Here is a 14,028-nt window from a genome sequence, read left to right as displayed (position 1 = left end):
TTAGTGTCTTTTTTTAAAAGTAAAAATTGAGTTTGTTTGAAACTTTTAAATGAACAGGGAGTTAAGATATAATAAAGTTAGTGAATTGTAGTGTTGTGTTGTGTACATAGTGCAACAATGAATTTTTTTTTTCTTCTATGTGTGCATTTATTTCTCTGTTCAATCCTTGTTGTTATCATTAGTCTGTTGTTTATCATTTATATTCCTTCTTAGCATAGCATTAATTTGACACATAAAAGGGCACAAACGGATTGTTTTAGTTATAGTAGAAAATGTAAAAACCCTTTAATGGCCATAATTATGATATTAAGGCCACAATATATGACTTATATTTGGCTTTAATGACAAAGATTTCAAAGAGATCATCCTGGCTTCTTAGCCATTGACTTTCTTCGAAGTATGTAGGTTGTAGCAATTAAGGTATTCTTTCCTATTTTAATGCCTATATTTAAGATCATAATTTTAGTAAAAAAAGTTGCGGCTTCATTTTTCTTAAATGCCTAAAGTTATGATACATTATCTTGCACAATAATATTTGACTTCCTTATTTCCAATCTTATCAAAATGCATTAGGAAAGAAAAGGTCCTACTATGTTGCGTAAACAGTAGATATTGAAACATGACAAGAGAGTGTAATGGACATACATGCTATGCTTTGCTGCTTCTTTCACTATTGAGTAATAATTTCTTTGCAGTCCACATACTTTCTACTAAGGGTAAACTACATAGCTTTATCAGTGGTTTGTTGTTGAACTAGTCTTCCTTGTGGAAATAAAAGTCCACGAAGCATCAACCGTGGGAGGCAATATGTGTGTTTTGGACCTTTTCAAGAGCTTTTGTTGATTGACCTCAAATGACGAATTTAATGTGAATACCGTCTAAGGAACATTAACGAGATCCATAATTTTCATTACAGAACTAAATGTAGAAAAATACATTTATTTCCTTTCTTTGTTGAAGAGCTTTATTGAGATATAAATCATATTTCTAAAAATATGTATGAATAATTTTTGGTCTGAAATTAGGGTTCTTAAACTTGGAAGTGAAATAAGAATTGCCCCTCCTCTTTAATATATGAAGCTATAATGTTTTACAATAATAAGTTTTTGCTTCATTTTCTCTAACTACTAAAAATTGAGATTTATTATTTTGGGCAAAGCAATAATATTGGATTTCATCTTTCCTATTTTAGCAAGACATATTGGGAAAGAAAAGCAATGATAAAACATCTCTTTATTTTTCTTTACTAATCAATATGAGTTTTCAACTTTTTTTTTTTTTTTTTTTTTTTTTTTTTTTTAGAAGTCTGGTGCTTTATCAAGTGATTGGATCTTTTTCAGATGAGCTACACATGAACTTTTCTTTAGGATTTTTGTTTTTTAATTGGGTGATAATCATTCAAAAACTCTATTCAGTATACTAGTAATTAGTACCCATTGTCCAGGTGCATTGGTGTGTTGTGGGTCACCTATTTTTAGCAGTTATTTTTGGAGCTTGGCTCCTATATGGGAATGACAATATGGTTAGGCAATGGCTTTAGGTCATCTTGAATCAAGATTCTTGATATGGGATTCTTTTTTGTTCGATTCATTTTTTATTTTTGCAGATATAGCTCATGTGTCAAACTTTTTAGTTTCTTATAGTTTGAACTGTTTGATTTCCCAAGTGAGGGCCCCTGACCTTGATGTGTGCACCATTGAATCATGAGATAAGTTGTGTGTGGTAGTGCATCGAACAGAACGTCTCAAATGGATGAAATGCTCCTAGTGAAACCTCAGGCCTGACGTGTTTGTTTTTTCATTGTTCTTTAGGATTCAAGTAATATATTTCTTGTGCTTGTTTATTTTGTTTCTGCTCATCTTGGTCCCAAATTAATGGCTGCCTTTAGTCTGCAAAAGTTTTGCTTTTTGTATCAAACTTCTCTCATTGATTGGTGAGCATCATTTTGCTTCTCCTTGATTATCTGAGATCTCATCAATCGTCACTGAGTTATCTTGCCCTGCTACACAGGAATTTAATCCTTACAAAGTTTGATTCATGTCACTGGATTTATTTCTTTCCTTAATTTAACTGTGCTTCCAATCGAGTTTGTGATATTTTTATTTCTAGCTTGATATGAAATGGAAACTAAAAAGTTTCCTAAGTCTATAAATATAGAAAAGATAAAATAGGTTTTCGCTAAAATGTTTTTTTTAAGCATTTCTACAAAAAAGAAAAAAGAAAAAGAAAAAAAAGAAAGGTGGTTAAAATACCACAATGAGAGAGACTGCTCCACCTACCTCAAAGGAAACAAATGCGTGGATCTTTGGGCTAAGGGAGGATCTGCTAGCAGCGACCCCCTTTTTTTAAATTCCCTTTTTCTATCCTACACATTCTAAGAGTTATAGAATGTAACTCGATTCTTAAGCTTTGGGAAATGATTGGGGTTGGTTTGGATCCCCCTAATTTTTCTATCCAACATGTATTTTATTTAATAAAACAGTGCTCAAATTCTTCCGTACCTCAAGTCAAGTAGAAAGATATTTTTCCCATAATCTTGTCGCAAATTTGGACAGCCCCTAACCAAAATGTTTTTTGAGGGCAACTTTTTAGGAAAGAGCCATCTTTGAAAAAGCCGGAATACTATTACTAACCATTGAATTCCGACTCATCCGAAACTTGCTACCTCCCAAGGGGAGCATTTACCAAAATTGTCTTAAGCTCATTGGTTGGGAACAAGCTTCGACAGGTTTCCATAAACTAAACACGTGGATCTGTTTTGGGAAACCTAGGGCTTCTTGTTGAAATATTGGTCGCACAAATTCTCTTTTGGCAGAATTGTGTACTTTAGAGATGGAAATGGACTTACTCTAGCATTCAATTCTAGAATTTTAAAATTCAAATTAAATTAGGGAAATGTTAACAAGCACTGTGCGGTGCTTGTTAAGATTTCTCTATATGGCTCTCACTTAATAAAAAGGGAAAAAAAAACTGTTAAAAAATGGTCAAAAAGAATAAAAAGCTACAAAAAGTATACAAAAAGCTGCACAAAAGTTATTGTTAACGGGTACCTTACGGTACCTATTAACACAACCCGTTAAATTAAATGCTAAAGTTGTTGTGGATCTTCTCACCTCATGTGCTAAGTTTGTGTTTTAAAATGCCACCCATGCAATACCCTGAATTTTAGCATTAGGTTGCTATTTCAGCATTTTATGGTGACTCAGAAGTCAGGTCTATCATAACTATAGTGAAGAAGATCACCATGCAGCATTGCTAGCTAAGGTGGGAATTAAACAATAGTGAAGATTTTGTGTTATATGCAAGGCCTATTATTTTTGGAGAATTACTTACCCCAGAGGGCCCAGACTATTTTGTACTTAATTTTGCCTTTACTAGCTTCCTTTAAATAGAGAGAGATAGAGAGGGAGAGAGAGAGGGAGGATGGTGACTTTTAAAAAATAAAAATCGATTGTCCTATTAACATTTCGGTCAAGCCATTAATAGGCTGCAAAATATGGTTCTCTTGGTAACAGTAAGTCTTTATTATAATTGATGGACTTTGGCCCCGTCGAAAAAAGAAATTAACCTCTCTTTCTCTCTCATGATTGTGCTTACTTTATCATTTGTGGTTTGCATTATTGCTTTGATCAATAAGCAAATTAATTGAGCCCATAGGCCCCATACTATTCATGTACTTCCTCATATACAGGTTTACCATGAAGGCCACAACTGTGGACTCAATATATTTGGATTATGGTTACTAGTTGACAAATAGAATTATATGAACGTATCAATTGAAGGGAATTATAAGCCTCATGTAACCATTCAAGAGGAGAGGCGAAAGTCAGACCGGGGAGGAGGGGAGTCCACTTTGTAAAGGTTAATAACTTGAGATAACTCACCCACAAATTCGAAACTCAAAGATGACCCCATTAACAAGGGTTTGATTATTAAAATCGAGCAGTGTCTAACAAACATCTTTTACATGAAAGGCATGAACCAATAGTAAGAAAATATTTCTTGTAACTGAATAAACAGTAATTTTTATTTATCTTCTAAAAAAAAAACATTTTGAACATCTAAAATATCTACGTGGGTTGCCTACCCCAATGCAACCTTGTGTCTAATGGAACATTGATGTTTAAGCATTCACATTTGTTAAACTAAATCTTACCAATTCCATGCATTGATTTAATTAGTAAAATGATCTTTTTTTTTGCAACAATTAGTAAAATGATCTTAATGCTACAACAGCAGGACAAGCCACGACCTATAACTGTGTTATAATATAATGATGGTGATACATAACAAATTAAAAATGCAACCTTGTGCTTGATCTTTCGTGCTATCTACTGAAAAAATATCTAGGATCACACCCTTTTGTGCCATAACTTTGTCATCACTCAAATGTGACAAACTATGAGTGATAGAAAAAAAAAATATATGGAATCTTGTAAAAGTGAAAGACATTCAATCAAAATTTGCCATGTAGAATAGTTATAAAAAGGATGTAGTAGAGGTTGTGGACTTAGAAATATAAAACAAGATATGGTAGAAATTGTGGTCTTAGAATTACTCATGTCAAATAAGTGATTCGAGTTACAACACCATATCACAATCACTTCATTTAAGGCACGAGTCCACTAAAACTATAAGGATGCACTAAAACTAAAAGGTTACAGTGTGACATGTTTCAAATATTTTAAGATCACAACCATAGAAACTTCTCGTAAGACAATCATATAATTGGAACAACAAATCACATCTTGAAGCATATCAATTTAGGAAATTAGCATGGTGGCACCACGAACAGCCAGAATTGTTTCCTCAACTTCACCGTACAAGGTGTACTGTCTGTCCAGCAAGAGATGCAAAACTATGCTGCGGTTAGAGTCCAAATGCATTCACACAGCAACAATGTTCGCGTGCTACATGTCTTACAAGTCACAGCCTACTGTAACATAACTGGAGCCAGACCCAATATTCATGTGGAATATTGATAGAGACCTTCCAGCAAATTCAAAACCATTATTACTAGAACCTAATTGTATTGCTCATGGTGTTCATAAAATTTGAGAGAAATTTAGTGCCCGTTTATTTGCACTTTCAGATGGCAAAAAGTGCTTTTTGAAACCAAAAAAATAAAATGTGCATTTAGTAAGGTTTTAAAAGTTGCTTTTTCTAAAAGCTGCATTTTGAAATGTCAAAGAAGTCCACTTTAACACTGGACAACTCTTCAGAGCTTTTTGCAAAAACCAATGCACATTTCATAAATATTACCGTTGAAGGCAGTGTTCAATTACCAAATTGCCCAAATATTTTATTGAAAACTCAATTTTACCCTTTCATAAATCAAAGGATAACACCTCTCTACAGCTCACCTCATGCCAGATTCCTCTTATATCTCTGCTTTGCTATAGAACAAGCCTCTCCGTGTTGCTACAATCCTCTCTGTGCAGCTGCAGGTAAAAGTCTCTCTTGCCTTTGTCATCCATCGGCGATTTGAGAAAAACATTTTGAAGGACAGTAAGTTCAATTGATAATGTCATGGAGATTGTGAGAGCACTTCTTGGAGTGGATAGTAAGTTTGCTATTGAAGCTTCCTTTGTCTTAAAAAGTCATGTAGGGAGATGTTTCTAAATTTCAAGGTACCAGGGTCATAGCTGTAGTGACTACAAGGAATGATTTGGAACCAAAAGAAGTGACCAATCTTATGTGGTACTCTGTATTAGCTTAGGACTAATATTAACATTATGTTGTATTAGCTTAGGGCTAATATTAGTTTTATATTGTATTAACTATGTTGTATTAACTTTAAACTAAGTTATGTGATATTTAGTATTAGATTTGGACTAATATATGTGTAATGTAAACACATTTGAAATTTGCATTAAATTGTTATTGTTGCCTTTTCTTACTTTGCTGATTTGTATTAAAGTAGTATTCGCAATGGTTGATTATTTGTTACTTTTGTTGTATAGGCTATACAAATATGAATGATTATAATGACAATTATGAGAGTAGCTATAAGAAATTGTTAATGAAAGGGGATTACAGAAATTACTGTGATGATCATGATGGTTGTGACTTGAATGATGGCAATTATAATATTGTTGACAATAATGATGATGATGATAACAATGATGATATTGATGATGAGAATAGTGACAGTGATGATGAGAATAATAACGACAATTTATGAAAAGTTTTACCAATTTGTGGCAATTACATGTGAAGCAGTTGTGACATATTTCAATAAGTACATTAATAAGATTCCATTATCTACTAATAATATATTATTATTAATAAGTTTTTTTTTTTTGGTAAGTATATGAAGCAGTTGATTTAAATAAATAAACTTCGAATATATATGTAACAAAAAAAAAAAAAAAAACATTAAATAGAGAGTTTTTGCTATTTTTAATTATAAGTGGTAGCTAAACATTCCGAGCCTGTTTGGTTGGTTAGTTTGAGTAATATTATTTGAGTGTTTTTTATATACGTATAGATAAAAAAGTATATTGACATGCATAAAGAGTTGTTGAAAATGTGAAAATATTAGTTAGAATGAATCAACCAAACAGGCCCTCAACTTTTTCAAAAAACATTTTTTAACAGATTTTACCAAACACTCAACTTTTACAAAAAGCCCAGTTTCATAGTGCACTTTTTAAACCCCCACTTTTTCAAAAAGCACAATATCAAAAAACTGCAAAAAGCACAATATCAAAAAAGCACAATATCAAAAAACTGAACCATACTCACGAAGTCATATATCCATGGTTATCATCCGCACATTTCTCACATAGATATCCACCACATCATTAGATTGAACCTTATCACCGATACACGGATCCCTTCAAAAGTCCAACCTCACTGCAACATTCATAACAATCTAAGGATTTCAACAAAATCTCAGACCTAAGATCAATGCAGGTCACAAATACAACATAACTTCATTCAGATAATTATTTAAAGCACCTGTATCTCTCTTTTTTTTTTTCAGAATAAAGGACTAGTATTCTTAACTACATTAATTAGATCCTCCATACAATCCACAAATAAAACACAACTGGTCACAACCTGCAGCAATTGTTTAATGAGCAAAGCAAGATCTGTAAAAATGTACCTTAAAACACTACAATAAACATCTCAAGTTGAACCACATTCTAAACAACACAACAGAACTGATCCAATTGTTTGTCCTTGGACCACATTGTCTTTTTCCTATTACAGAATTTCAGAAACAAAAATTTACTCCCTCTCTCTCTCTCTACTGCTGTCGGACTTCGGCTTTCTTTTTCTGCCAGAGACGATCCAGTCCACTGTCAGCATCTCCCTGCAAAAGAAAATAAAAGAAATCAGAAGAGTGAAATACCCAAATCTATATGAATTCATAATGCATGCAAAACGTATGGTTTACTAAAAGCAATTCTTGAAAGCAAAGTTCATGCAAAAGCCAAACTAGAATTAGAAAAACCAAGCTAAATAAACAGGTAAAAGCAAAAAAAAATACAAGTTCTATGCATCTATTAATACATATGTTAGCAATAAGTATTTTAAAAAAAAAAAGCTAACCACACAACCAACCATATCAGTCACAAAACACTTTCAAAGCAAGAATAAAAGAAAAGGGGAAAATTGCACACACCTCTCCTGAGGTTTAGTAAATTTAAACTAACCTCCCCCAAAATTCGAATTGTACAGACCTCCCTTTTCAAGATAATCTACACTCACCTCCCTTGCAGCTTAACAAGGTTAAAACACAGAAAAAGAAAAATTGACAGGAGATGAAAATTCAAATTTTACCTTCCCTTGATTGATTCAATTCGTTAAAACTTCAGATGAAAATTCTTAAGAACCAATTCCCAATTCTCTAGTTTTTCAACCCTAAATTGAACCAATTAATTTGGTCTGCAAATCATCCTATTATAATCTTTTCATATTACAGCCATAGTGTGGCACATAATTTGATAGTAGCACACACCCCACACACTTATTTGTGATAGTATTGAATGATGTACCCAACTAATGTGCCCATAAGGCCAAACAAAAGAAGACCATTGGTAGAGTAAGTTGGGAAATTCTAGCATATAAAAATACATATACTAGAATTTCATTGTTAATATCGCAAACGAAGAAATTGCCTCAAAACATTTGTCAAAAAGACGGTTTAGGGACAGAGTGCGTTTGCTAACATAACAAATACATTACTCAAATCATATTTCACAAACCAGAGAAATAAAAATAATATAACCCAAATGAAAATCTCTTTAAAATAAAAGGATGTGCCAGTAGTAAAAGGGTCTGAACTATCAGAAACAAGGTCAAGTTCAGGCGAGTGATACTGGTGAGTTGAATATTGCAAGTTTTGTAAATAATTTGATTGGATCATCGCACTAGCTAATCAAGATTCAATCAAGAAGCTGTACCTTGCTTTCTTCACTTCCTACTATTTGCTTCAGAAAAAGCCAAACGCACGCACGTGCATACACACACACACACACACACCAATAACTCAGTATCATTTACTTTTTGATAAATAGGAATTTTAATTTGTGAGGTTAAAGGCATAAATCTATCAAATTGTGTTAATGAGTTTTAACAGTGTTAAGCTGCAAGTGAATTGAGTGTAGCTTATTTGAAAAGTACGGGTAGTCTTGTGTACAATTCAAAACAAGGGAATGTGAATGCAATTTTAGAAAAACTCAGGGAAGGTCAGTGCAATTTTACCCAAAAAAGATCAATCAAAGACAGACTTCAAGAGTCACCATCAGAAGTGAACAATAGAGTAATGGACGCATAACATTAGAGTAACATCTACCACAATTAATGGGAAAGACCAAAAAGGACAAACAAACATAATTTTTCAAGAAAAACTATGCACAAACCTTATGAATCACTTCCTCTAATCAAACATCAACAAATTATCACACTGGGAGAAACAAAGAAACACATTGCCTACTAATCATCACCAACGCATCCATATCCAGTTATGTAAACTACTTAGTGACTAATATTAACTAAGCACACACAAAAATTTCTGATTTCCCTCGTTCATTTTCAAACTTAATCTGGATGCATTCATATGAATAGTTGATTTCACTGCTTCAATATTCTCTCTTTTTTTATTGGTCTTAAACCCATGACCTTACCTTCCACCTAACACTAGCAAGGGTGCCAGTTGACCTGGAGCTCATTGGCAGTGCTGTTCTTATAAAGCATGTTTTAATTGGACAATTAAAAAAACATGAAGTAGTTATTAGAATGATGTGAGTAACACCATACACATCACCCAGTACCCAAGTGTTCTAAACAAAAGGAAGAGATGAAGTTGTTCCCTTCTAGGCTCCAAAGGGTACTTTCCAAAAGAAAACAATGGTCTACGAATTTTAACCACACCAAAGTCACGTACAGACTTCATTCACAAAAGAAACAAAAAATAGGAAATTTCTATCTCCTACTTCGCAACACATTTTGGCTTTTCTCAAAGTTCAGGGAAGTTTGAATTTAACCCAAATGAAATTATCTGCAATGCAGTCATCAACGTAAAACAAGCTAAGCAAAGCAATTCCATCCAAAACTATTTTACAAACTAAACTGAAGCCATCCATGATACAAGCTACACACAAATAATAGTTATGACAAGTAATAAAAACAAACCTGAGCACGGACGTATCCGCAGAGAGCAAAGGTGGAGAAATGGCCATTGTAGACGCCATTCTCATCCAAGTGCCCAACATTAATCTGAACAGACGCGTGATCCTTTGCGGTAATCAGCCTGTTCGTGGCCGAGCTGCATTCACATTTAATCCCATTCCACAAATGTCAAATTCACCATTACTATTTCAGCAAATAACACACATACCCCACATACACAAAATACAAAAAAGTAACGAATTTTTAATACAACAATACCATTTCCTGGGAATGTAAAGCTCAGTGATAACACCCTCTTCGTTCTGCATCTTTTGGCTTTTTTTGTGTGTCAAACACTAAATAATCAATAATCTGAACCAACAAAGAAGAAAATTTGATACATGAATCAAAAATCGCACAAAAAATTAGACTAACACTGAAAAAATGGAGTTTATATCCAATCCAAAATTTCATACTTTTCTTTTTCAGGTTTTCCAAGAAAACAAACATGACTTTATACTTTACAGAGCATAGAACAACCGAATAATCAAACAAAACCCTAATTTTCTCTCAGATCTAATTTTCACAGAGAGAGAGAGAGAGATTACCAGTGGAGGCGAAGAAGAGAGCTTGAGAGCAGAGAGGCTAGGGTTTCCAAAAGCACTGGCGAAGAGACAATGTAAAACCCGAATTTTATATTTATATACTGTAAAACTGGGCCTACGATATAACAATATGAAAAGCTACACGAAAACCCAAAAAGTGTCTCCTTTTTGGAAAAATTGGGGAATTGAAGCCCATTTGAGTTTCCATTAAAATTCATATATGGGCCTTTTTCTTCTATCCTAGACAATAACCCATAAAAAAATTAGATCAAATTGAAATGAAAGTATATGTCAATTAGCCCATCCTATTGGCTTAATTGTACACTAACCTCTATGCGGAAAAAAGTAAGAGAATGGCAACGACACAGGACGGGGTTAGATGAGAAGTGTCCTATTCTTGTCATGTTCTTTCTTTGAGGTAGGGAAAATCCACACGGAAAAAGACCAGTTTTGGACGGTTTAGGGGTTTATGGTCAAATTTAGCGTAAATGGTTTTTTTGTTTTAATTAGAATAGTGTAAGAAGTTATAAGAATTGTTCATATTTAATCTCTATTTAAATATTATATAATATATGTAGTTTTTTTAATAAGAAAAATACATATTTACCCTCTATTTATTTAAATAGTATAAAATAAATATGGTGTTTTTTAATAGGATAAATTAAAATTCTATTATATAAATCCAATTTTTTTTTGAGGGTGACATTTGAGTTTTCATTAGTGGCGACTTTAGGATTATTTTCTAGGGAGGGTTAATTAAAAAACATAAACTATACAAAATTTAAAATAAACGAGAACTTGAATATATTGACATCATAAAAAATAAAATAAAATAAAATAAAATAAAATAAAAACCCAAATACATGAAGTTTTACAATTGGCTTCTACGAGATTTCATATTTTGAAATTATTGCATGATATTCTCATTATCAATTCTAAGAGCTACATTTGTACATCGCCAAGTACTCATACATTCACTAATCTCCCATTTGATAGATTTATTTCAAATTTTTTAAGATCTAAATGAGTTTTTTCTAAGGTTTAAGATTAACAAATTTCTACTTTTTGTTGTTGGGCTTTTTATTTTATTTTTCTAGATTTTAGATCAAATTGGTTTTTTATTGGACTTTAATTGTGTTTAAGAATGCTAAGATATTGTTAAGATGATCATATTCAAGTTTATTTCTATCGAGCTTTAAAAAAAATCTAGAGTTAGGGTGTTCAAAATTTTATTTTAATGCGATAAAAAAAAATTAAAAAAAAAAATTATATAATCCTAGAGTCGCCCCTGGTTTTCAAGGCCAAAACTTTAAATTTTGATAAAAATACAATATTGGTCCCTAAAATTTACCNACTTACCAAAACAATGCTATTTTGGATTTTTTTTTAAAATTTTTTTAAAGGACTTAGGGGAATGGCGTCGTTCCCCTAGCCCCTAAATATCAAAATTGCCCCACCCGCATACCCTAGAACCCCAATTAACTGAGAAATTTGAGGGATTAAAGGAGAAAGAAAGAGGGGAAAAAGAGAGAATGAGAGATTGAGAGGGGGAAAGAGAGAGAATGAGAAACCAAGAAGGGGAAAGAGAGAGACTAGGAGATCAGAAGAGGGAGGGATCAAGAGAGAAAGAGAGATCAGGAGAAGGGAAGAGAGACCAAGAAGGAGAAGAAAAATTTCACAACGGCTCCGCTTTGTCGGGCTAGGGTCTACTCGGTGGCTCCACTTTGCCACTTCAAAAGGCAACTTCGGTCAATATGGATTTGGGTAAGTTTTGAAAAACCAAAATTTTTGCTTTCAGTCCTCTAAGTTTTTTGGGCTAAAATGCAAAACACACCTCTAAGTTTCACCTTTTGTCATTTCAGTCTTCTAAATTTGAGTTTTGTCATTTTAGTTCGCTAAGTTTTAAGTATAATCAATTGAGTCTTCCATTAGTTTTTTATTAGGTACTATCGTCTACTTACCAAATCAACGCTGTTTTTATTTATTTATTTTCTTTTATTATTATTTAAAAAAAAGGACTCAGGGAACGGTGTCGTTCCCCTAGCCCCTAAATATAAAAAATTGCTCCAGTTCAAAGGGAGGAAGAGTTTCTTTGATCAAAGATTGAACCAAACTTAATCCACCAGATATCCAAACTAATGATACCCCAAGTGCAGGGTTGGCCTAACAAAATTTGGGGCTTAAGGTGAAAATTTTATATGAAGCCTTTTTATATGTAAACATTAATTAAATAAAATTATATAATACTAATTAAATTAAGACTAATCTGATGTAAATACAGAAATTGATGAATAATACTAAATAAACTAAGGTTAATTTCATATAAAAGATTGAATATCATAGTTGAACCATAAATTTAAATAAAAAGTACTATTTTTTTTTTTTTTAATTTTTTTTATTATTTTTTTTTTTTATAAAAAGAAACTTACTTTAACTAGGATATATAACTATGCATAGTTAAGTATAGTTGTAATTTAAATTTAAATTTTATATTTTTTTTTAAGAGAAAGAGATAGATAGATATTATTTGGTGTGTGGCTTAGTAGGAGATTAGTTTACAAAAATTAAGATCTCAAACTATTAGAGGAGTTAGTCATCATTGATGATTTATCACATTTGTAGCATTTTTTTTGAAACATTTTAGGGTTTCAGTTGGTTTAAATTTTTATTGGTCTCCTATTTTGGAAGCCTTGTTAGAAATGAAAAAGAAAAATACTAAAGATACTACAAAATGTTCACAATATAATGTGATAATGACTGTAATTAATGAATTTCAACAACTTAATTTATTTGTGTTTGAATTACATTTTTATGTGATTGGTGATATGTCAATTAAACCTAAGTAAAATTTGTGATATCTTTAGCATTACTCTTAAAAAAAAAAAAAGTACCAATTATTTTAAAAATGTAATATTTATATAAAATTTTGGGCCTTTTAAGGAGGGAGATGAAGCTTTTTTTAGTAGGGATTTTTGTTGTTGTTGTTGTTGTTGTGGGGCCTTGGGTCAGCTCTGCCCAAGTGAAGCCGCGAGTTTGACTCGTGTCATTGCTGTGGCAAGAGAAACCTACCCATATCTCATCCTACACTTGGTCTTCTTCAATTTCTCTACTCTATCTATAGGCAACCCACTACTTGCAATATCTCTAACATAAAGAATTAGAATAGAGACAATTTCTTTTGTCATGAACATAACATCTCCAATAGACCAATACACTCTTAAGTAGAGAATTCCAGAGGCAACTGGAGAGATCCCACTTGAGAGATTGGACCCAAGTTGTTGAAGGCAATTGAGACTTCAAGGATTGCAGTTGTTGTGTTCTCCATGTAACATTCCAAATTCCACAATATACAGTTAAAAACTTAAAATAATTTTTCTTTTTGACTTAGGCTAGGTTTTCTTTTTTCCTTTTCTTTATCCTTCTTTAAAAACTCAAACTAGTTGAGCTAACTCATGGAGTACCTTGGAAGGGGATATATTTGGCACAAATGTTTTTGGTTGTTGATGTTCCAATCCAAATAAGTTGATAAGGATGATAGAGATGTGGTTGGTCACTACAAAGGCAAATTTGGACAAATTACAAGATCTTTCAATTATTCTGTGTAAAAATAAAATTATATCTTGAGAATATTGATAGCATGACAAGTTATTTTAGTCATAAATGAGTGCTTTTGAATTTTGAAGATTTTCATAAGTACTTTTTTTAATTTTTTTTATAAGATTCATTAGTACTTTATTCAAATCAAATAATTACATGAGTTGCAATAAATTTCTTGCAAGTCTAATAAGAAAATGATTTAATT

The 14,028-nt window shown here is 32.3% G+C and overlaps 1 protein-coding gene and 1 long non-coding RNA gene across 3 annotated transcripts; both read right to left on the bottom strand.

The window, feature by feature from the left end:
* Positions 1-4,531: 4,531 nt before the first annotated feature.
* On the bottom strand, positions 4,532-5,556 carry LOC136070983 (uncharacterized). Its single transcript, XR_010632264.1, has 2 exons — positions 5,364-5,556; positions 4,532-4,989 (listed from the first exon to the last, which is right to left on the bottom strand). It is a non-coding gene; the product is annotated as an uncharacterized LOC136070983 (long non-coding RNA).
* Positions 5,557-6,917: 1,361 nt separating this feature from the next.
* LOC112023313 (small ribosomal subunit protein eS21y) lies at positions 6,918-10,336 on the bottom strand. Of its 2 annotated transcripts, XM_024055932.2 has the most exons (5): positions 10,230-10,336; positions 9,901-9,993; positions 9,646-9,778; positions 7,241-7,321; positions 6,918-7,111 (listed from the first exon to the last, which is right to left on the bottom strand). In XM_024055932.2, exons 2-4 carry the CDS (start codon positions 9,948-9,950, stop codon positions 7,256-7,258), a joined length of 249 nt encoding a protein of 82 aa, XP_023911700.1. In that variant the 5' UTR covers positions 9,951-9,993; positions 10,230-10,336; the 3' UTR covers positions 6,918-7,111; positions 7,241-7,255. The 2 variants fall into 2 exon arrangements, with proteins under 2 accessions (XP_023911700.1, XP_065637762.1); XM_065781690.1 differs by having other exon boundaries at positions 6,918-7,321.
* Between the last annotated feature and the right edge of the window lie 3,692 nt (positions 10,337-14,028).

This window comes from Quercus suber, unplaced genomic scaffold (genome assembly GCF_002906115.3).
Source record: "Quercus suber isolate HL8 unplaced genomic scaffold, Cork oak 2.0 scaffold_275, whole genome shotgun sequence".
NCBI lineage: Eukaryota > Viridiplantae > Streptophyta > Magnoliopsida > Fagales > Fagaceae > Quercus > Quercus suber.
The sequence above is the reverse complement of the archived record's forward strand: the minus strand, read 5'-3'. Positions and strand labels throughout refer to the sequence as shown.

Coding starts and splice junctions, on each gene's coding strand:
- LOC112023313 (XM_065781690.1), bottom strand. CDS start 9,950: ATGCAGAACGAAGAGGGTGTTATCACTGAGCTTTACATTCCCAGGAAA. Junction 9,779..9,900: donor CTTTACATTCCCAGGAAATG/GTATTGTTGTAT, acceptor ATGTGAATGCAG/CTCGGCCACGAACAGGCTGA. Junction 7,322..9,645: donor GCGGATACGTCCGTGCTCAG/GTTTGTTTTTAT, acceptor TTTCTTTTGCAG/GGAGATGCTGACAGTGGACT.